This window comes from Sprattus sprattus, assembly GCF_963457725.1.
Source record: "Sprattus sprattus genome assembly, chromosome: 19".
Lineage (NCBI taxonomy): Eukaryota > Metazoa > Chordata > Actinopteri > Clupeiformes > Clupeidae > Sprattus > Sprattus sprattus.
Window position 1 is genome coordinate 6,343,649 of NC_137917.1, and position 21,691 is coordinate 6,365,339.

General features: G+C 42.0%; 2 protein-coding genes across 2 annotated transcripts; one reads left to right on the plus strand and one right to left on the minus strand.

The window, feature by feature from the left end:
• Positions 1–1,828: 1,828 nt before the first annotated feature.
• cox6b2 (cytochrome c oxidase subunit 6B2) lies at positions 1,829–6,450 on the minus strand. Its single transcript, XM_080858584.1, has 4 exons — positions 6,355–6,450; positions 5,580–5,706; positions 4,541–4,641; positions 1,829–2,069 (listed from the first exon to the last, which is right to left on the minus strand). Exons 2-4 carry the CDS (start codon positions 5,683–5,685, stop codon positions 2,016–2,018), a joined length of 261 nt encoding a protein of 86 aa, XP_080714710.1. The 5' UTR covers positions 5,686–5,706; positions 6,355–6,450; the 3' UTR covers positions 1,829–2,015.
• Positions 6,451–8,338: 1,888 nt separating this feature from the next.
• On the plus strand, positions 8,339–18,764 carry rasip1 (Ras interacting protein 1). Its single transcript, XM_080857293.1, has 16 exons — positions 8,339–8,565; positions 9,658–9,779; positions 10,431–10,885; positions 11,223–11,483; positions 11,588–11,811; positions 11,975–12,139; positions 12,547–12,751; positions 13,455–13,753; positions 14,302–14,463; positions 15,541–15,581; positions 15,909–16,063; positions 16,465–16,577; positions 16,781–17,096; positions 17,214–17,377; positions 17,629–17,770; positions 18,041–18,764. The coding sequence occupies exons 2-16, from the start codon at positions 9,658–9,660 to the stop codon at positions 18,217–18,219; spliced, it is 3,003 nt and encodes a 1,000-aa protein (XP_080713419.1). The 5' UTR covers positions 8,339–8,565; the 3' UTR covers positions 18,220–18,764.
• The last annotated feature ends 2,927 nt before the right edge of the window (positions 18,765–21,691 follow it).

The following is a 21,691-nucleotide window of genomic DNA, read 5'->3' on the forward strand; positions in this document are numbered from 1 at the left end:
CATGTACAGGGCCATCTGAAGTTTGCCATTGCACATTTGAATGATTCTAAGGAGGATTGGGACACAGAATGTTGTCAGATGATACCAAAATCAAGCTCTTTGGCATCAACTCAACTTGCCGTGTTTGACACGGGGGGGAATGCTGAATATGACCCCAAGAGTACATCATACCCACCATCAAGCATGGAGGTGGAAACATTATGCTTTGGGGCTGTTTCTCTGCCAAGGGTACAGGACGACTCCACCAGATCAAGGGGCCTATGGATGGGACCATGGAACGTAGAATATTGGGCTTGAACCTCATTCCCTCATTCCCTCCCATTGAAAACGCAACCTTAAAGATTTGGAGAGGATCTGCAAAGAGGAGTGGACCAAAATCCCTCCTGAGATGTGTGTAAACCTGGTGACCAACTACAAGAAACGTCTGACGTCTGTGCTTGCCAACAAGGGTTATTCCACCAAGTACTAAGTCATTTTTGTCAGTCAGTTTTACTAGGGGTTCAAATACTTATTTTTTGCATCAAATGCAAATAAAGTCATAAATGTTATAAAATGCATTTTTCTGGATTTTTTGTTGTTATTCTGTTTCTCACTGTTAATATACACCTACCATTACAATTATAGATCACACATTTCTTTGCAAGTGGCCAAACTTGTGAAATCGCCAGGGGTTCAAATACTTATTTTCCCCACTGTAAGTGTCTGTAAAGAGGCAACATCAAAGCACGATACATCGTACTCATACATTCATCAAAACACTCAGTAAACAAACACAGCTGTAAGATGTGACGAAACTAGTCAGTGGTGAAACTAACGGTGACTGCTTGCCAGAACTCTCTCCAAAAAGATGACTGTTTAAGATCTGATCTCCAACTGCAGCGAAGAGGGCACACTCACCTGGATTAAAATTTAGATGGTTGGAGTCTCTGACCAGAATGTCCCGAGGCATTTTTAGGCCCAGAGGCCTGTAAACCCATCCCTATGTAATACACTTAGCCTACAACTGATTAGCCTAACGCTCTTCACCTAGAAAGAAAGGAACATTTAATTTTCCTCATTTACTTTGTTTTGTTTTTATAGCTGGTACATTTTATTTTCTCCATTTTTAGATCAATGTCAAAATGCTTCTGTTGATGGTACATTGTAAGAGAGCAATTAAAGATAAAGATGAATTAATCAGTGTGCAAAATATACACATATGTTTTAATCACAGTTTACGAGAAACTTCAGCCACTTGCATTCTAAAATGTTAAACGTATTAATAGAAAATAACCTTTTCTGAATAATGGGAACTATTCAAAGGTCAGTGTCTTTTAGATTCTATAGTGACACAACATCATTCATCTCGGCCCCACTGTACAATTTGCAGAGAAAAGGTTTCACGCTGTAAACTTAATTATGTGGAGGTCAGCATGCTTAGAGATGGATGTTACACTAATCTTTTTGCTTTCTTTTATTTATTGGGTGGTTTTATAACTTATGCCAGCATACTGTACAATTTGACCCGGGTCAAAGTAATGAATTCACATGTGTCACTCGAAATGATAAGAGGAAAGCACAACAAAATCGAGGCCAAAGTCAAAATACATCAAAACTATGATTCAGCAGAAACTTTGTTACCTAATACTCATGTAACCAGTGGATGATCTTCACATAATGGTGTTGGCATGGGCAAACAGTTATATGAACTCAAATACTTAATTTTCAAAGTATAGCATTTATTGTATGATGGGGGTGAGTAGGTTGTCAGGAGAACCTGTTGTAAATCATCGAAACCAATCAGTTATGTCCCTACCCATACAAAGAACACGAAACTTCATTATAGGAATGAGTTCAATTGTGCGTCTTTATTTAAGTAACCAACGAAAGTTAGTGAGGAGACATGTATTGTAGGATATTTTGAGGCCCAAACATGGTGTCAAAGGGCTTCCACTTTTAACACACATGAACAGACTAAAGAGTGGGACATGGTTAAAACATCATGAGGTACTCTATATGGAAGGACAATGGTCCGGTTAGACCCTTCCAGCGAAATTTCCTTCTTCAATCTGCCCATCCCACCTCTCAACCTGAAAGAAAGGATACCATAATTGGTTATGTGGCACTGTTTAGGAGCATCAGTAACTTCAGGTTGCAATATAGATGCTTCTTGATGGCTCTTTAAATCACAGACCACACTACTCACTGAGACCAGTGTTGCCAACTTTTCTGTGAGGAAAGTAGCTGTAAGCTCTCTGAAAAGTCGCCAGAAGTCGCTAGATGACGTAATCAACTAATTTGCATAATATGTAAATAAGCTGCGGATGCGCACAATATGCAATTCTGACGGGGTAACACTAATATTTTTCCCGCGAATACAAAGTTCTAATATGTTGCTGTTATTTCGTCAGACTGCGCTATGTGAGTAGAGAGGAGACCATGACAGCCCTCGCTGTTCTCAGCTCTCGTGAGATCGGTTGTAACATGAAATGTGAGATGCTTTTTCAGTGCTTTGTCAACACAAAAATCCACCAAATGACAAAAAAAAAAAGTCCCCAAGGGGGTCTGAAAAGTCGCCAGATATAGAGACAAAGTCGCTAAGTTGGTAACACTGACTGAGACCATGTGCTCTGGAGTGGAAAGAGTGTAATTCAGGTTGAGAGACCAAATAACACAAATCTGTATAAAGCATATGTCTCCCTGAACTTGGCCTTCTCTAGCATCCTCTGAGAAGAAACCTGAGAAAGAGCTCTAATCAGTGTGCCACATGCCACAAGCACAGCCAGCTTGTCTTTTGAAGCCCTATTTTAAGTTGTGAGCATATCATAGGGAAATAAAGGTTGGCAAGTTCTTCAATACCAATCTTAATGCAGCTTTAACACTTCCTGTGTTTTTGCAAAATTGGCAGAAATAAGGTGCCAGCGATACAACACCAGTGGAAAATTTAGGCCAACCATTTGGTGAGTTAAAATGTAGTTATTATTTGGTCTTCTGTAACTGTTATTGTCTGAAGATGTTGCTACCAATATGCTAAAAGCAGAAAGAAAACACAGGACTACATTGTGTTGCTTGATCTCATGCATAACTGCCAAAGACTGCGATTTAATTAAATACAAAATTTACATGTGTGAACATGGCAGCCTATTCTCTGTTTGTGTGCAGTCTGCTCCTCATCTATGCCCATAATAAAGAGATGACCAATCAGTCTGTTTAGCCAGTGACGCGTGTGTAAGGCATGGTCACATGACTATCTGGTGTGTAGTCCGAAGGGAGTTTATCCTACTCAAGATTTAACTCGAGGTCAAGTAAAGTCAGCCATGGTGGCCTTAAAGGTCAGGGAAGCTTGTTGGAAGTGCACTGCCATCAGAGTAAATTTGTAATTTGATACAGGGTTGTGGTAGGCTAGGCTATGCTATGTCGTCTTATTTAATGTGACTGAGATGTAAGGGCATGTACAATAGTCCAAGTTAATATGTGAAAAGAATAAGTATAACTTAATTATAGCCACAGTTCTAAAATGCCCACTGTTAAGTTACCCACTGTTAATGCTACTCCCTGTGCTAAATGTATGAATATAATGCTATTGTGTTAACTTCATTCTAACAATCTTTTCAACGGCCACCCTAATTGAAAGTGCACCTGAAACAAGTCCGGATTAAATATAATTGTTCTTAATCAAGTGGTAGGCAATGCATTAAGCTCTCACTAATGCCGAGTATAGATAAGGTGTGTTGCCTACACTTATAATTGCCTATTCATGTAATGTCATATAATGGAGGGCCACCTTTTACAACTTTTTCACAGGCAAAGGAATATCATACCAATTGTTGAAATTGTCCAGACAATGTTTTTTTTTTTTAAATAATAATAAAATAAAATAATAATAACATTATTAAAAAACATTATTCACATGCCTGTTTTATGTACAGCTGAATGGAATAATATTGAGCTGCTCAAGCTAGTACACTCATGACACTGTTTATTTTATTGTATCGCAATATTGTCCACAATAATCGCTTAATTAGCCTACATTTTCTCAAAATCGTGCTTCCCTAAAATGCACTGCTGGAACATTATGCCAACAAAGGAATACTGTGCTGAACACCGTTCTGTGGGCACATGCTGTACTGAACACAGTTCTGTGGGCACATGTCGTGAGCCAAAGCTGACAAACCTCTTGGCTGCTATACAGACACACTTCATAGCTGACTGGCAGTAGCTTTGCTGTGATAATAATGAACGGTGCCACCATCAGTTAATTATTTTATCAATGTGGGGCCTTTTGTCTCACACTTAGTCACATTAACACGAAAAAGGAAAAAAAATAAGAAAAGAGTCTTAAGTATCGCCAACATACAGCATATTACCCGTCCCTTTCACATATTGCTAGGAAACCTCATGGCATTTACATTCTCATCAGAATTTGACTGTAAGCAGCATAAACTAGCTTTAAATGAAATGGGATGAGTGAGAAGGCTAGATGACCATGGCTCCAGTGGCAGCAAGAGGATCATGTACTGCCAGTGATACATTTTAAGTGACCTTAATAAGGCAGTCTTACCCAGCTCATGGGACACAGACTCTTGTAGACCCTCTGGTACCAGTCACATGGGGATGTTTCCTGGCCTTTGTCAGACAGGGCCTTATTACACCTGTGAAAGTCTGAAAGGGAGAAACCGGGAACAGTGCATTAAGTGAGGATATCTGAAAGCTTTATGGTTTGAACCTCCTTCTATCCACCATATGATGTGTACAATAACAGTTAAAATGCACTCATCGTCAGAGACAAGTGTTGAATAAAGCAATGTTTCAGTCTATAAGATCTATATACTGGTACTGGTAAGTACTGCAACGACGGGTTGTGGAGGGAAATAAGATTCCTGAGGGATTAATCTGAATTTACAGGGCTTACTCTGCTCATGCATTCCACAGAGTGTTTGTGAATAGAATGAGGACGACAATGAATCTCACAATAGGATTTATCATTTAGATGTAGCAGCACAGAACACCTTTGTCCTGTCCAGAATATATATATATATATCTTATATCAATTTCAGAAATCGACCATTTCACAATTGTTGCTTGACGTTTGTACCTCTGGCCCTGTTCAGCGGTTTCCAATAAACATGTCTCACGTTTAAAGTACACAGGTCAAGATGTGTGTGGTACTGGACATTCCATTATAAAAAATGAAGATAGCCTATCATTTAACTTGATTGACATCGAGCCTGTTCATTAACAGCTCTCTCTTCTCCTTCTCGTGCCAATCTTTTGTATTATCTTAGTATTAGTTATGAGCTCTGGCTCAGATATAACATTTCACAGGGCAGCAATTTACATTTTCACACCAGCAAAGCAACATACGCGAGTGATGATCTATACATGTATGAACCAGCAACTTAAGAGTTCCTTTCTTTGACAGAGCAAAAGGAGGAGCGGACCATACGATGCAACCTTGCCCTGACCATCAACCTTGTCTTTAGATCACGAAAAGCAACCTTTCCCACAACTGCTCCATGAAGACCTTCTATGGAGCTTGTGAACAGCATAACCTCTGCAGAGACAATAGAAATCTGTATAAAACCTGTCAACTGATTTACCAAGATAATTCTGGTAGCAGTTTCGTGTCTGGTTGGTGTTAGGGAAGCGGGCGTCAAAAGGTGCCGTCCTGTAGTTCTTGATCTTCTCCTCGATGTGATCGGCCATATTTAGTGACTTGTTGGCTCACTACAAATATAAACAGGATGGCAAGAATGACATATGCAAAAATCTTCGGTGAGGTTATTCGAATTAGAAAACGTAAGACTGATACATAAGAGTCATAATCGTGCACTACAAACTGTCAGCTACAGATGGCTCGTTACCAATATGCCAGATAGCAAAACAACCACCTCTACCCAGCTGTATGACTTCGGTATGACAGCTAGCAAGCTGCATTTTCAACTGTACGGGTGAATATCACTTCTCATAATCCACCAACAAAATACCGTTACGGATAGGAATGAGGTATTCGATAACCTCCACTCATTTTGAACATCAACTAGCATAGCTATCTAACTAGCTGATTTAAAGGAACAAGGACCTTCGGTAACCTTGTTAGCTATTCGCAAGATAGCTTGCACAAATCTTAGCTGGGACGACTATATCTAATGGGAAAACTAGCTAACACTACCTAGCTTGCTAGCGTTAGTTCAGCCGCTAGCCGGTTAGCTTTGTTAAGTTTGGCGAAAAAACGATTCAAACTGTTCCATTCAACTAGCAATATTGATCTGCTATATGATTAATACACATTGGTTACTAAGGAAGGCATCTTATTTACAGATGCGAGCGATTATTGTAATACAAAAAAAAACAATTACTGTCGTTTTAGCCTACCTTCCGAATGTGTCCTCTTATGTCCTCTCGTGAAGAGTTCCTAGCGCAAGGAATTATGGGATGCCGTAATACGTAAAGAGGCGACGTGAAGCTGGGCGGGCGAACTGAGTATGGGGCAAATCTATAGGTAGGCTACATTAAAAAGGGTTCTGTATGTTTGCGAGTTAGATTTGTGGTGTCATATCATTAGAGTCCTACCTATCCCGTTATTGGTCAACCCATTTTTTGTTTGAAAGTAGACAACTTAATAACTAGAAAAGAAAGAAAGAAAATTAAAACGTAGGGCCTGGCTTTGGCCTAATAAAGCATCACTTTATGTTGTTGTCTTCTCTCCCACAGCTCCACCTTTTCTTTGAAATCAACAGGATGGACAGAACTGAGCTCATTCTATATTTGTCCTTCTCTGTCACCAAAGGAACCCATTTTTCTCCTCCAGCTGAGGGACCATTTCCTCTTGACAAACTTGGTACAAAGGCTAGACATATGCAATTGAGGTTTGATTAAAATGTATCCAGTCCTGTATAGATTAAAAAACATTTATCAGTAAATGTCCTCCAAATATATAAAATAGATTAGCCAGGTTAAAGGATGAATTACTTAAAACTGTAGACTTCCTGCTTTTGAAGGGTAGACCTGGATCCAACAAGACCAGGAAATGAGGGACCAGCTTGGGTGACACAGATCTACTGAAACAAATATTTTGCTGGACACTCACTCTATGAAAATCCCCTGTAACACCTGGAGCCATGTGGAGCTTTCGTCTGTTTGCAAAAAACAAACATAGAAAGAAGACGACAACTGGCGCAAAGGAGCACTCACAACCTTATGTCATTACTTGTTGTCTGAGAATCTACTAGCTACTAATGCAGTTGTTCGCTTTGAATGTTGTCTGCACACAACAAATTAATGACTTTGAATTTCATTTGCACTGTAGGTTCTGAAATAAAAAACTTTGAAATATATGGAGACTGACTTACAGGGTAAATTACCCCCATTATAGAGACAAGGGTGAGGCAAAACTACTTGGAAAAGTGTGGAATGAGAGAGAAAAAAAATGATGGATACAGAGAGAGAAATAGGAAATACAAAGGCATTCAGTCATCATGCATTTAATCACTTGAGACAACAGCAGACAACTGGTTATCAAGGGTTCAAAATGTTATGTTTAGACATAACTGTGAATAAATGGTGACACAAAACTTAATTTCTTTCACAGGGAAGTTTCTTTACGCTGTCTCTTTTTTTTCTTATTTCCTGTTACAATCTTCCTGTTGTAGATGGGGTCAAAGGTCACAGATGTCCCTCTTAGTACAGCTTCCTGTCCAGCCATGTTGTCTACCTTTTCCACGCTAGTATTTCTATACGCGTGAAAGCTTCCTTATTATACCATGTCATCACAACACTAACCTTGTCATTTGTGTCCTGTCCTTTGCCATTTGTATATCCACAAAAGTAAGAAAGTGTCATCTTAAAATCCCCATACCAAGTTGTTCTAGATTCTCATAGCCTTAGGGACTCATTTGTACAATGAATCTAAAGTGCACTCTTTGTTAATTAAATGTCTGGCTTGGTTAGCAGGTCTCCTCTGCTCCTAACCCCCCTTTGTGTATCGAATGTCCTTTGTTGTTCAGTATTTGGCAATCTGATTAGAACAATACGCATCAAATTAACTTCCACTTTCATTATTTGTGCTGGTATATAGGTATACATGTACAACTGTGATTTGGGTTGGTAGAGTATACGACAACATAAGCTGTCTCCCCATTTTAGTCAACTCTCCAGTCCTCTCTCTCCCTTTTGCTCTCTCCCTCTCTCTCTCTCTCAGGATATAGGTGTTGTCCAGTGAGAAGGAAGGAAATTCTGTCACTAAGAACAATGGGTTTGCTTCTCTATCTATAGACACAGAGTGAGAGAGAGAAAGAAAAAGTGGGAAAAGGCAAAAGAAAGTTAAGTTGTAAGAAGAGGTTGTTGCATAGAGGACGGAGCAAAAGATGAGCGAAATGTGAAAATCGAGGAAAAGTTGTACACTGAAGTATAGATGAGGAAAGGAGAGCAATTAACGGGCCATCATTTTCAAAATGGAATTTAATCCTGTTTCTGGAGAAAGAAGAAGAAGTACTATAGAGTAAATTGTTAAACGACTGGCTTAAAAAACTGGAATATCGAAAACATCTGTGCAGAAGAACAGCAACTGAAAAAAAACAAGTTATTGTGAGTGAGTCTGGCAGATTTGTCACAGTAATAAGTCATAGTGCGCTTTGATATTTACATTTGAATTGTTTTACCTTCTCTATTCTGAAAAGAATTGTTTTATGCTGTTGACTCTGGCTTCTGCACCATATTTGCCTACATATCCACACTATCAATCACCATCATGCAGTCTGGTCTGTGTGTATTGATTTAACTTTTGTATTTTACCCTTTACCAAGTGAACTTAGATAATAACAGAGAGTCTGGGTTAAAAGAGCGAGAATCTGAGATCTCTTAGACAAAGTGCTGAATAAGACTTTAAGTGAGTTAAAAATATGATGCTCTCTTTGCTAAAGCAGGGAGAGACAGCATGACCTGTGGCTTGCTCTGTTTTGGGATTTCCCCCTGGACATGGGGCCAGAGAGGGACAGTGTGAGGGTGTGGATTGAAAAATAACATGAAATATTACTACAACGTGCAAGTGGAATTGCATGGCTTGTGCTCACGTTTAAACAAACAAAATGCATCAGCAAAATTTCAGCCCTGTGGACTGCACCGCTAGTTGATAGATATGCCTCTCACCCACCCTGGGTAAACTCACATGACGTCTGTTTGACCTGGGGGACTTTGCTTAGCCCAGCCTTTCCACAGCCAGAGAGACTGTTTTTAATTATTTGTTGGAGAAACATTATTTTTTGCAATCTTTTCAGCAATTTGTGTTTGTCACTAAACACTAAAGATGTGTCTCTTGTGAAATATTAGTCATAGCATTGAAACAGAGCCCAACCTTGCCCTGCTGTCCAAGTGACTCAAAATTGCATTTTCTTTCAGTCTTCCTGACTGACATCATAACTTTGATTCAATTCTTGAAAACTGATTGGAGAGAGAAAGATAACTGGATTAAACTGAATGAGATGTAGGCCAGACACAAGGGCATCACAACTGCGTAAGCATCTAGGCTTATAAAGCTGGCCTTCTAATACAATATACAGGACACTGAATGGGGCATTTCTGTTTTTATGTATCGACCCTCTCCTTTCTTACCTTCCCCTCCACATCACCCCCCCCCCCCCCCCCCCCCCTCCCCCTCCCCCTCCCCCTCCTCTCTTTCAGATGGAAGAATCTGGCAGCCCGCGTTCCAGGAAGCTCCATTTCCCAGTGGGCCTGTGGATAAATTCTCCCCGTAAACACTTTGCCAAACTGGGAGCCCGCTGGCCTAGTGCTGCGTCAGTCAAGTCAGTCCTCTCAATGTCCCCTCTGTTCCCTTACATACCACACCCACAGACATCTGCATGTTTTCATTGAAAAATATCTGACATTTCCATAAGAATGCCAGGCTATTCTACAACCAAAGTAACACTGAAAAAGACTTAAATGCCCCTGAAGTACATTACATATGTTCATTTTGCTTATGCCTAACAATTCAAATGAGATTGTACAAATTTCACTCATAACTCATTTACCAAATGTCGTAGAGAGCATCTTGCAATAACATTTGCCTGAATACCTTTGTCAGAATGTAATGCCTGAATTTGGTTGGAGTGTTTTCCAACATTCCATCGGATAAAGAAACGAGTCACATCCTAATGAGAGTGATACTGACGGAGAGAAGAGTACATTTAGGGTTTGAATGGGTTGAGCACTGTGTGTGGCTGTTTTTGTTTGTGAAGCTTGGGAAGTGTTAAACTGGATATCTCTATTTATTCAAAGAGTGTGTGTATATTCAAATAAGTATAAACTTTCTATGCGGTCTATGATATAAATCTATGAACATTTTATGTAATGAAACTTTCGTTCTATGTGTGTGTGTGTGTGTGGGGGGGGGTGGGTAATTCTCTCCCCATATCCATTTTCTTCATGTCATCCGCTTTGTGTTACTCTTTCAGATCCAACACTAGCTCAGATGCCACCTCCCTCCATGAGGTTTCCTCCGTTCCCTCTTCTGCCCTGTCCGTCTCCACACCCTCCCTTATAGCCCCCTCCCCCTGCCCCTCTCCTTCCCCTGCGTTCCTGAGGCCCCGTCCTGCTGCCCCTCAGTCCCGCACCAAGCGTCTGTCCCACCTCTTCCTGAGGGGACGCTCCAACAGTGACCGCGACCGGGCTGTAGGGGACCGCGAGAGGGAGCTGTGGGCACATTCTGCTGCCCCCTCCACTCATCACTACTTACCCCCAGCCTCATCCTCTGCTCCTGGACTCATTAAGATCTACGGGGATGCTCTGTCCAGTGGTGCCAACTACCGAAGTCTGTTGGCCAACATCCGCTCCACTGCCAGGCAGCTCATTGCACAGGTCATAACCCGCTACACTGAGAGAGAAAGAGACACTGAAATTGATGACTCAGGTAAGACAATTTGGCCACTCCCTATAACCACATGGCCTGGATGTTGGGTGATGTTCACCATGAAAAGCTATAATCAAGCTACTCTTGCTCATACTAATGATTTTACACTATAGGATACATGAGAGTGAAACTGATCAATTTGTACCCAACTGTAATGTAGGACAGTAAATCGGTCAGTAATATTATTGAACCATCATTATTATGTTGAAATGGGACATTGTTGACACAAGATTGTTGTCCTTTGCTGACATACAGTAAAAAGTATTGAACAATGGCAACAAGAAAGTCCCCTTTATGAAAGCATGAATAGTCTCACTTCCTCTCCACACCTGCTCAGCTCTCCAGAAACATTCCCCCGAGGACTTCCTGTTGTGTGATGTCATTGGAAAGCCCTTCCACCGGCCAGATGGAACCTTCGAATGGGAAACAGAGTGTCGGAGGGGTGTGGCCCCCTGGGAATGTCCCCTGCTCCTTGTGGACATGTGGCGGCCAAAGGATGGCTATGAGCGGCGTTTTGAAATCCAAAGACGAGAAGACTATGAAAGGGATGAGAGGAACAGAGAAATGGAGAGAGAGAGAGAGGGAGAGAACTCTCATGGTATGAGACTACACTAACCACTAGTGAAATAATACGGTGAGATCTATTGTAAAGGCTTTGACATTTCCCACCACCAAAAACAACTCTGTATCTTGTATGTTCAGTTCGCTGGAGGAGAAGCCGTATGTCATCTGGGAGTGGAGCTGAGGAGAATGAACGGGGCCACCGTGCGAGGAACTCAGAACTCAGAAGAAGCATCAGTGACATGAACCTGAGCTTGAGACGTCGCCAAGGCAACAATGCCACCAATGACCCTAGAAGATCAGGCAATGCCGGACCGAACGACAGGAAGAACATTGTGAGCATGATGCCTACAGAAGCATCAGAGGTGAGTGAAGTAAAATGACAAGGAATAAATAACTAGAGCATATCCTCTATGTTGAAAATAGGAGGTTGGTATCTGGGATCTCCCAAAATAGCATTGCATAAAGAGGAAGGGCTGATCGAACCATTCTGACCATGCTAACCCTGCTACGTGCTCTATCTAAAAGGTCATGGGTTCGATGGTGGGAAGTGAAGTGGTCAGGCGCACCAGAGTCGTGGAAGAGGAGAGGGACATCTCCGCCTGTGACCTGGAAGTGATGTCACAGAGTCTGATCCTCCCGCCCACAGACCGCCCCTATTTCCTGTTGCTGCAAGGCTACGACCAGAGCAAGGCTAGACTTGCGTCCGAGACGCTATCAAACTTGGCACATTACATCATACCTGCATCCCTCTAATCTTCACATACCATCACTGTTTCCCTACCTTTGAGAGAATCTCCCATTCAACATAAAGCACCAGCTATAGAGAGCTACACAATGCCCAAAGCAGGCAATACAGCACCACAGAGAGCCTGTGTCTGTCCCTAGCCACCATGCACAATGACCTCACACACGATTCAATTGTAGAAAACTGTAACACACTTCATTCCTTATCTCCATCCATTTTTATCCAACTTAAAATTCAAGATTTTCTGATTTCCACAACCGCTACGTAGAAGATAACAGACGACTCTCTTCCTCTACCGCCATCCCTCGCCCTCTATCTGTCTGTCTGTTTTTCCTCTTTGTTATTTGTTCAGGACTTTGTTTTGTACATAATGACCGGGCACACACACATATTTGGGAGGAAGCCAACCCCACGAGAGCGGGAGAAGGACAGAGAGAGGGAAAGGAAGGGGAAGAGGCCCCTGAAAGTTGACACTTTCCTCTCAGCCCCTGACCTCCTTGTCCGACATTTGCTTGTCAGGAGAGACTCTGCCGTACCTGAACACCCTCGAGGACAAGGTAACCCACAGATATAGACCCCTGGATCAGCCACATGGATGTCACTGAAAGTATTAAGCATTGGTAGCTATTTAAGGTGATACTCTTATACCACTCCTGAATATTATAAAAAAATAATGCTACTTAACTGTATGCAGAACTTTTAGATGTCCTTTTGATCCCTTGTGTTAGAGAAAGTGACTGGTGTGGCAGAGCTGGTTTTAGGCATGCAGGTCAGCCTAGAAAAATGTGTCTTGGCTTATTTGCTCACAGACCAAGTACATATCTATATAGTAAATTGTGACAGATATCAACAATCAATTGTTGAAGAATTTAAAATGTGTATTGATGCCATTGAAAGGTCTCCAAGGTAACCAAAACCATTTGCTTACCTCCATGAAATGGATATTGGAGTTAACATAAGTTCTGTGATATAATATTTTTCTTGTAAAGCCCCTTTAAGAAAAAGAAAAAAACGAAACTTTGCAGAATTGTTGCGCATCAAAATATCACCATCTTATCCAACTTGTCCAAATAACTGTTAAATCATAGGCATGAAGTCCCTGGTGGTTCCCACTGGCAGAGTTAATTGTCTACCCTTTGTTCATTCAGTGTGTGTAGTGTGTGTTGATACATCACACTTATCTGTAAGTGAGTTGCCATGCAATGTGTGATGTGGTATACATCACTTACCCCTTGTTCATATTTTTTGGCACCTTCTCAGCACTGGTGCGTCCCTTCCGAGGGGGAGCTGTCACTCACAATGGAGCACCACTGTATAGAGAGGCTGTGCTGAAGCCAGGGGATCTGCTGGGACTTGGGGGTCACTTCCTCTTCCTGTACCGTGACCCTCGTGTGACCCCTGCTCCTCCACTTGCTCTGCCCCTTCCCTGGCAAGCCGACTCATCTGCTTCCTGCGGCCCTGGGGCTGTGGTGGACCGACAGGAAGTGCTGAGGCAGTATCTGGGCTCCACCGAGGCCCTGCTCAGATTCCAGCCCAGACATGTAGACGTACTGCTACAGGTGAGCGGTGAAACAAATGAACGTTGTTACTGGAGAGCCCTACTCTCAGCAAACACTGGCACTGATAAGCACTTGAGACAACTGTGCATTGTTATATGAGGCCTTCAGAGACCACTTTAGGTGCCTTTTATTTTCAGGGAATTACAGGAACAAGTACTGAACCGAAAAGAGCATTGCCAAAACTATGCATAGCTGGCAGGCTGCTGAAGATGAAGGATAAAAGATTGTTGCAGATCAGACCTTGCAGCTAAAATTGTTCTTATTTGCCATCAAAATCTGTAATCATTTGATAAGACATGTTTGAAATAACAGGCAGGGCCTCTCCACTTGTACCTTCCGTTTAGACAAGCTTGATCAGGTTTAAAAAAAATACAGTGATTCGACCACAGATAAACACTGCAGGTGTTTATGAGACAGCTGAAAGAGAGAGTTAACCAGGTGTTTACACTAATACCAGAAAGAAGCAAAAAATCAATGCAACAGTCAAGATGAATGTGTCACAGCACACTCTTTTCAATGCTCTTATTCTCTCCATCATTTTCTTTAAGGAGATCATCTCTAAGAACTCTTCCCCTGACTCAGGAGGTGGCGCTCTTGCCCCTGCCTATCTCCTGTCGGTCATGATTGATTATGCCTCCCAACACCTGGACCCTGCCCTCACGCCCCAGCTATTATTAAAGGCGGCCACCCACATCAAAGGAATTGTGTGGGTGAGTGGAAACTTTCTGCACTGTAGATATCGAAGTTGATACCTTAAATTTCGAATTACTTATAATGGCTGTTTCTATAATAAAATCTTTATCTGTAATTAAATACAAATAAAAAAAAGGCATAGCCCCTTTGACCAGCAGCAAGTCAGGTAGAGCTGCAACTATGTGGTGTGCTAGATCCCTCCCACCCAAACCCTTACTTCAATGCTCTAACAAAGATTTAAAGCCACTCTGTTGAATTTAAAAGAAAATGTAAGTGATCAACATGTGGGTCACCTATATAAAGACATGCCTGTACTGGTTTTACATCACTTGGACCAAATTCCCTGTAACTCTGAAGCATTGCATGCTGATGGTCAGGTCAAGTGGACACTTTTCTCCCACCAGCATTTTCACCAGTGTTTTAAAGGAGGATATATGTGATGCTTTCCAGCACTATCATGCGTGTGCAAACAGTTGCATTTATTATTACAACCCAAATAAACAGATCCATGGCATGGATTGAAAAATCCAGTCACTAACAGGTGGTTGCTGCAAAATAGAAGACAGAGACACTTTATTAGGAAAATTTGATAACATTTGTATAATTTCAGCAGTTTTATGTGCTCCCTATAAACATTTCTGTAGCAAAGGCCTAAATGATTGTAAGTAACGCATTTATTTAAATATGTTCACAGACATGTTCTTAATACTCCCTTGTTGAACATGGGAATGCAGTCAATGCTTTGCCAAGAGATGTAATGGAGACAGAAGCGTTTGGAGTTTACATAAACATGTTAGATCAGATGATGGATTTGTGTAAGAGCTGCTGATGTTTTCCTTGCCCCCTGAAATGGTCTGCTGTCTCCAAATGTTGTGCTCCTTGAGATCAGGCTTTAGATTCAGCTATAGCCCAGACAGATGGTTTTTCACTGGAATTTAGCTGGAGTTTGTAAACAGAGGTAGACTGATGTCATTTCCACTCCTTCGGAAAATGTGCTGTCATTGTCCGGATGAATCAGTCAGACATTCCCTCCGTCATTCAGCTGAATCTGGTCTAATCTCTCTTTCCCCCCTCTCCCTGGCTCCTGCACTCAGGACAACATAAAAGAATTTGGGGACAAGCATCCCACACAAAAGTAAGAACATTTTTGTGGTTCTTGACGGTTTTCAGAGTACTCGGTTACATTTTGGTTTTGAGAGTTTTGGATGGGGACGGCATAACTTTACATAATCTGTATGCATTTTCCTTTCATTTCTGTATGGAGCTGTATACCCATAACTGGTTTTATAAAACCGATTAATGTCTTCCAGTCATAGTAACTTGTTTTAACCGCAACATTCTCTTGTGGATATAACATAGGCTCAAGAAATGTTGACGTATTCTCAGTTACACATAATGAAGGCTATATTACGTGTTTATGCTAGTTTACAACTACGCGAGCTTGACCTTTGTGAAATCCCAGCCCCACAGATCCAAATGGTGACCTAAATACCCCCAGTGTGCAGCAGCTGGCAACAGACCTCCGTCCTCTGATGTTCTGGATGTCAAACGCCACCGAACTCCTCAATTTCTTTCAGGTCAAGGTCGAGTCCATGGAGAAAGAGTGGGAGTTTGAGGGTGAGCTTGGACTTTTTCTATGATGTCTATTTTTTAAAACCATGCTCATTCAAAACATTACGTCCCAATAAAAACATTTGCTATCCCAAAATCCCCTGTGGCACACGTCCTTTGTTTTGTCTATCCTTGCTCCTATCGTTTTGTTTACTCTTCTGCATTGAACTTTACACTTAAATATTAGACAAAACAATTAACTGGTGGATATAAACAAAAAACACTACTGACTGTTTATTTGATAGCCATAATGGGTTTGCATTAGCACTGTGTGTTTTATAAATTGTGAGATTTGAATGAAAAATCCCACAGGGGTCTGCTTGATTAAACGTTTTCATGGAATCTGGCAACTAACCTTCAGATATTTAGCATAATATTCTCAAATATTTTGATTCTCTGACCCGCAGCTCCAGGTGACCCTGTTCTTACAGCCGACATGGACACGTGCTCAGAAGCCTTGACACAGCTTGATGATGTTATCATGCACACTTTCCAACAGTGTGTTTACCACCTGACAAAGGTAAGAATGCATAAGTAGGTGATATTTTGTGGAGACACACAAACATAAGAAATGACCACACACAGGCTTTTACCACACTGCATGGTGTGCTAATTTGGATTTTAAAAACACGGAGCATTTTCTTACAGGCTCTGGGCTACCTTCTTGCAACTATTGTGTTCTAAAGTTATTCTTTCTATTGTATTCTTTTATCACTCCTCCAGACCTTGTATTCCCTCCTGCCAGCATTGCTGGAGACCAACCCTTTCTCCCGTGAAGAGAAGGAGAAGAAAAAGGCCACAACAAAGGAGTGCAAGAGTGGTGGAGGTGAAGCAGATGGAGAAGGAGGAGGAGAAGAGAGGGAGGAAGAGGACGACGTGTCCACTCTTCCTCCCACAGTGGAAGGACTGGTGGAGGTGTACCGCTGCTCGCTGCAGCTCACCCGGGACGCCTGCCTCTCTCCTCCTCTCACTTCTCAGACCTTCGGCTACCTCTTCTTCTTCACCAACACCTCCCTGCTCAATACCCTGCTGGAGAGAGGTAAGAGTCCACTAGGCACAGAGAGAGTGAAGAGAGTAGAGACTGCAACAAGTTTAACATAGTATGAAATGTGTCCTTTATAACATCTGAAACATCTTCTGTGGTCTTGTTTGCCAGATGGTCTTTTTTCCTGGTCAAGAGCAGTTCAGATTCGGACCAGTCTTGACCTGGTCCTGGACTGGCTGCAAGGCGCTGGTCTGGGTGACATTGCCTCTGAGTTTCTAAAGAAACTTTCAGTCACAGTGAACTTCCTTTGTGTTCCCAAGACGCGCCTGATCCAGGTAAAATTAGAAGGTTTCTGATTTGATCCAGTCTGGGTTGCGTATATGAATATATCAGGTCATTTTACATGTTTTACACCTGATGCTCTGTGTAGAAATCATCATATACCTCAGAGACTAGTGGTCACCCTGAAAGGCAGCATTGCATATTGTCATCATAATATTCATTGCCGCCACAATGTTTAAGGATGGCCATCTGAGGGTTTTTGTCCTAAATCTCTCCTCTGTCTGATGGACTCTCCTCTTCTCAGTCTTCATGGCCAAGTCTCCTGGAGGACCATGCCTTGCTGAGCTCAGCTCAGCTTCATCACCTCCTGACCCATTATAAATTGGGACCGACCCGAGCCCCACCTGCTTCCTGGGCCCCACCTCCTGGTACAGAACTCAGTGGAGGTAGGTGATCCCCCCTATAAGCAAAGTCACATCCCGCAACATCTGGTACTCAAAGTCAAAGTCAAAGTCAGTTTTATTATCACACTACACACATGCATTTGGCAGCGACACAGGACACACACACACACACACAAGCATGCTGATGAGACGCCGGTGAAATTGTCCTTCTGCCTGTCCTTTTAACCCATCCTGAAGTCCTTTTCCATCCTCAAGGGGCTCCAGGAGAAGCTCTTATCCAACATATTGACATCATTTGTCTTATTCCCTTAGATATTTTTGAAAGCTTTCTGGATCACCCCCCCCTCATCCTCCCAAATGAGACGCCACGCCTGGATCTCTCCCAGCCCATCCCAAGTCCTGAACTGCAAAAGGAAATCACACGCCTGCGCACTTTCCTGTGGGGGATTGACCAGGATGAATTGCCAGCCAATCAGAGAACCAGGCTGTAGTGTCATGCTTGTGAGAGATATATGGACTGAACAAAACACCTTGTTTGAATATAGATTGCTCAAGCTGAGGTTGGAAGAAGGCCTGTGGCCTCGTTGTGTAATTGGTTCTCTGGGGATATCTGTTGGTTCATTGCAAGAATCTGTTTTTATTCAGAACAGTGTTTAATCAAAGAAAATTATAACTGACATCTGAGACTCATCTTAGCTGAACTGTTGCCTGGATGCAATGGATACTTGTTAAATGTTGAGACTAGGTGGAAAACTAAAATGAGAAGAAAACCGATTTGACTTTTGGCATTGAACCACACTTAGTGGTGGCAGTATCAAAATATCTCTGGAAATGTGTTAAGTGGAAAATGTAATGATTTGTAATCCATCTACAGGCAGGAGCTTTGATGTGTGATGTAGATCTGATGACGTATGCAGTTGGGAAGCAGGAGATGGCCAGTGATACTCCTGAGCATTAATTTAGATCTAATTAATTATTATTAACCATGTGGACCAAATGACGATATCATAACCAGACAATATTCCTTCAAGTTCTTTTGTCTATAGCCATGTTTTATACCAAAGTATTACACCCCATACGATATTAATAAAGTTGTGATTTTAAAGACAACTGACTTCATATTCAGATGTTTATTCAGTGCTTAACCCGAGCCCTTGGTAAAATAATGTGATTTCTAACACCCGTGCAGTTGGTTGTCTTTGTATAGGGGACATTGAACATTCGGCTCTGTGGTTCTGCTAACAAACACTGGGTGGCGTGAATGCTATGGCCGTTTGGTGAGTGTTCCGCGTGAGAACTTTGATTTGAACTATTAAAATCCTTCGCAAGTGTATTCACTTTAAATTTATGAGAACCACTGTTCTTCTGCCAAGAATAACAGTCTGAGTCCTAATGAGCACACTCTGTTTTGTGCGCTCCTCCTATCTGTCTTTGTTTTGGATCAGACCACAGGTTGCGATGGCAAGATAGGGGGAGAGCGATATCCTTACAGCAGCTGTCATTTAAACAGCACCCCCTGTTTGAATATCATTGTACGATGATTGAATGGAATGACAACTTGTGGATTATTTCTGAAAATTGAGGCCAAATTGAGATTATTTTTTGAGCTGTCACGTCGCGTAAACCTAGCTAGAATTGCAATGCCATCACAACAGTTCTCATGGGAAATGCGAAATATTACTGTATGGGTATCATGCCATTACTTCTCATTTACAACAAGCATACTAAAGTTCCCTTGACCTCGGTACGACAGCTGCCCGTGACCAAGGCCATATTTTGTTGTTCACTCGTTTGTGTTTGTTGTAAGAGGGAGAGCACGTGTGCTGCTGTTTGAGGCGTAATTAGTTTAGTCCGAAAGTTCCCACGTTTTGTATTGACGTCATTTTCTCCCGAATGGTCACTTATTGTGTTTTTTCCTCCTTAAGATTTGTCGGCTCTCCAGATATCTTTCTCTCTTCCGGTCAATTGCTCGTGCTTACGCCGTTACAGTTCGGAGAAGGCATCCCATGAGAACCTCTTGCATCATTTCGGGCACCTATGTCCAGCCATCCCTCTGTCCCCCTCAGACACATAGTCAACAGGGGGTATGAATCATCATGTCACCCTCTTTGTGGTCGAATTTTCATCAATTAAGTGACTGTGATATCCGATTAAAAATGCTTTGTGGTTTGTGAGCGCAAGTGGCCATAGGCTATTTAGAATTTCTAGACGTCAGATCTTGACGTCATAACTTGCATTGATTATTCCCAGCTGTGTACCCCCCTCTGAGAACGGTAAAGATGGTCTTGGTCATCGTTAACGGAGGCACAGTAGCAGCATTGTAATGGGTTTGTAATATGTCTGTTTTAGGAGCTGCACAGTCAACCTTTACAATCTGTCACTGTCAGTTGGTCACTGGTAACGAGTAATGCCTGTCTGCTACATCATGAAGACACACGTATGGGCAGACTTGCACTCTCTAAGTAGCAAGAGTTTTCTCTATTGTGCCATCGTTTTTTACAAACATAAACACTGCTTTTACTATCTCACGCACACACACACACACACACACACACACACACACACACACACACACACACACACACACACACACACACACACACACACACACACACACACACACACTTTTCCAGGTGCAAATTCCACCACCTGCTATGGTGTGTCTGTAATTAGGACCTCACAATTATATTTTTTTTAGAGAGAGGGGGGTTACTGTGAAGACAATGGGCTGGTTATTCTCTCTCTGTCATCTCCTTCTGTCTTTTTTCTCCATGTCTCAAGTAATGAAAGATTCTTCCCCTCTTCAAAGGAAGCGGGCTTCCTACAAAACAGCTGAGTCAGAAAAGTGTGTTCGTGTACATTTGTGTGAAAGAGTGTGTGTGTGTGTGTGTGTGTGTTTGAATAAGTGAATGCATATGTGTTGACTTAGTGAAGGACGCAATTGGGGCCTACTGTGGTAATCTGCTTACAGGTTGCTCTCGCCTGATCTCTTCAGGCCTGCTGTTCATGGGGTTTCCCCTGTGCCACTTACCCATTAAAAATAAACTCCTGCTTGTCTGTTTTTAGGCTGAACTACTAACCACTTGCTCCAGCACTCACTAGAGAACAGAATCACTTTGAAGAGTGGCCCTTCAGGCCAAAGACCGGACCACCTTAAAATCAGTTCATTAGAGAGCTACAAAGGGTCACAACACTCTGAAAAAACTGTTCCATTTCTCTTCTCTGGAACTCTGGTATTAATCTTGACTGGAACCCCCCTCAGTGAAAGACTTCATCTACTGGAAATGCCTAGTAAGCCCAAATCCAGGATTTCAACATAGGAAATGCAGCCTGATACAGTGGTTACCCTGTGGGAAAGTGTCAATACTATTTCCTTAGGTAAATGCCTATTACTCATTTTCACCCATTTACTTAACAGTACCTCAAGCCTCACAGGTCCTACTGTGTTGTGCACACTCCAGAGTTTCCATAACACTTAATGTCCTAAATGAATGGTGACTCTGATTACTGGGTGTGTAAGACAGTGGTGGTAACTGAATCAGGGGGAAGTCCTCATCAAGTGTATCTTTACTGCTATCTTTGGTACCAGTCAAACTTACACAGTCCGGTAATGTGCTTTCCCCAGACGCAATGTCTTATTAAGGGCTTTTTGATTTGGCAGTGAAAGGGGATGTCATTTCATCCGCAGCTATGTCATTGTGACTAGTTAGTTAGTAACACTACAATTTGACTCAGAACCTGTCTAGAGTCTTGTCGTTACTTCACAAAAATGAAGTGCGAATAGGTTAGCATAGATTTGCGAATTACTGAAATGTTAGACTGGAATGTCCTGACCAAGCCAGTCATTGTTCATTAGTCATTTTACTGTAACACTGAAAAAGACAAGCTCCTGGGGGTTGAAAGTGAGTGTGAACTGCATACCAAATCATTCATTTCCCTCCAGGAATGTTTGCTGCAAAAGAG

Excerpts from the sequence above, each read along its gene's own strand:
- cox6b2 (XM_080858584.1), bottom strand. The coding sequence starts at position 5,685 with ATGGCCGATCACATCGAGGAGAAGATCAAGAACTACAGGACGGCACCT. Across the intron at positions 4,642-5,579 it reads CTGCTACCAGAATTATCTTG|ACTTTCACAGGTGTAATAAG; the intron begins GTAAATCAGTTG and ends TCTCCCTTTCAG. Across the intron at positions 2,070-4,540 it reads GTCTGTGTCCCATGAGCTGG|GTTGAGAGGTGGGATGGGCA; the intron begins GTAAGACTGCCT and ends CCTTTCTTTCAG.
- rasip1 (XM_080857293.1), top strand. The coding sequence starts at position 9,658 with ATGGAAGAATCTGGCAGCCCGCGTTCCAGGAAGCTCCATTTCCCAGTG. Across the intron at positions 11,812-11,974 it reads TGCCTACAGAAGCATCAGAG|GTCATGGGTTCGATGGTGGG; the intron begins GTGAGTGAAGTA and ends TCTATCTAAAAG. Across the intron at positions 13,754-14,301 it reads ATGTAGACGTACTGCTACAG|GAGATCATCTCTAAGAACTC; the intron begins GTGAGCGGTGAA and ends ATTTTCTTTAAG.